The following is a 1,977-nucleotide window of genomic DNA, read 5'->3' on the forward strand; positions in this document are numbered from 1 at the left end:
AGGTGAAACTGCCAAAATGTGTATATTCAGCACTATAGTGATATTTTGAAAGTACTTCAGTCTTTTGTATATTTTAGATCATAAACTTCTTTATCTGAATGTATTTTAGAGATTATCTTCTATTATATTCTATTGCATGTGAGGTAGGTACAGTTCAGTGGTGTAGAATTTGAGATACATATTTAAAATAACCTCTCTCCCTCTGTCTGCTTCTCTTTATTTTTTCTGATCTCGCTCCCTGTGTTTCCCTCATTCCCATTTTCTCGAAAATGTTCCTATATTCTTACAGTACTTTAAATTCTATTAAACTCAATCAGAAACAGACCTTTGTTACCTATGACTGATGCAAACACAAGGTACATTATTTGATTTTTCTTACATTACATATCAATGATACTACTTTTAGTGATAATGTGAAACTGAATTGGTGTATGTCAATCTTAATGAGTACATCATTTATTAAACAGTTGTACATAAAATCCCATAGTTATATCTTTTAACATGATCAATTCATCTCCTGCCCCCTTTATTTTTTTTGAAGATACCTCCAAAAAGTTGCTAAATGCTTGGTCTTGATAGGAACCATGTGTTATCAAAGGATGGAACAGAGAAATGGAAGTTCTTTCACTGGCTTTGTCCTGCTGGCTTGCTCTGACAGGCCTCAACTGGAGCTAGTCCTCTTTGTGGTTCTTTTGATCTTCTATATCTTCACTTTGCTGGGAAACACAACCATCATCGCATTGTCCCACCTGGACCCACATCTTCACACCCCTATGTACTTTTTCCTCTCCAACCTCAGCTTTCTGGACCTGTGTTACACTACCAGCATTATTCCGCAGCTCCTGGTCAATCTCAGTGGAGCTGACAAGTGTGTCTCCTTTGCTGGTTGTGTAGTTCAGCTGTACATCTCTCTAGGATTGGGATGCACCGAATGCATTCTCTTAGGAGTTATGGCATTTGACCGTTATGTAGCTGTTTGCAGGCCCCTTCATTACACAGTAATCATGCCTCCCCGTCTCTGTGCCCTGATGGCTTCTGCTTCATGGTTTATTGCTTTTGCCAACTCCTTATTGCAGACAGTCCTCATCTTCCTTTTACCACTTTGTGGGAGGAATAAACTAGACCACTTCCTTTGTGAGATTCCTGCATTGCTCAAACTTGCCTGTGTTGACACCACTATGAATGAGTCTGAGCTCTTCTTTGCCAGTGTTATCATTCTTCTTATACCTGTTGCATTAATTATCCTCTCCGATGGTGGGATTGTCAGGGCCATCTCAAGAATAAAGTCTGCAGCAGGGCAGAGAAAAGCATTTGGGACATGTGGATCCCACCTCACAGTGGTCACTCTGTTCTATGGCACAGCCATCTATGCTTATCTCCAGCCCAGCAACAACTACTCTCAGGATCAGGGCAAGTTCATAGCTCTCTTCTACACCATCATTACTCCCATGATCAACCCCCTCATATATACAGTGCGGAATAAGGATGTGAAGGGAGCAATGAGGAAGGTGCTTTGGAAGGACTATGACTCCAGATAATGGGGTAAGGAGGATGTTTTAATGAAAGGACTTGAATACCAGAGTCCTTAAGATGTTTGTGCTCTCCACGTATCATCCAAAATTTCTCATGACAACCTTCAAGGAAATTTCTTTACGTCATTCTCCTATGAAAATGAATGTTCCAAATCTTAGTTCATGACTTCATTCCAGTCTTTAGAGATACTGATTCAGTGTTTGTAGATCATCTGCATTATATTTATTAATTTTAAAAGCTCTACAGGATTTTCTTATTTGCATCCCCATTTGGGAACATTATTCCATTTCTATTCACAAAAGGACCTTTAAGTATGTACCATAAAGACCCAGTCAAATAAGACCATAAAACCAGTGGAACACAGTAAGAAATATTAACATTTTAGCATTTTCTAGCAATCGTAGAGGGCTATCACTTATTCTTGTATTTTGGTGATGGCTATAT

The 1,977-nt window shown here is 39.0% G+C and overlaps 1 protein-coding gene across 1 annotated transcript; it reads left to right on the forward strand.

Moving 5' to 3' along the window:
• The first annotated feature begins 599 nt into the window (after positions 1-599).
• On the forward strand, positions 600-1,538 carry LOC139046065 (putative olfactory receptor 2B8). Its single transcript, XM_070516837.1, has one exon. It carries the CDS (start codon positions 600-602, stop codon positions 1,536-1,538), a length of 939 nt encoding a protein of 312 aa, XP_070372938.1.
• The last annotated feature ends 439 nt before the right edge of the window (positions 1,539-1,977 follow it).

The sequence above is a fragment of the Equus asinus genome, chromosome 8 (assembly GCF_041296235.1).
Source record: "Equus asinus isolate D_3611 breed Donkey chromosome 8, EquAss-T2T_v2, whole genome shotgun sequence".
Lineage (NCBI taxonomy): Eukaryota > Metazoa > Chordata > Mammalia > Perissodactyla > Equidae > Equus > Equus asinus.

Coding starts and splice junctions, on each gene's coding strand:
- LOC139046065 (XM_070516837.1), top strand. CDS start 600: ATGGAACAGAGAAATGGAAGTTCTTTCACTGGCTTTGTCCTGCTGGCT.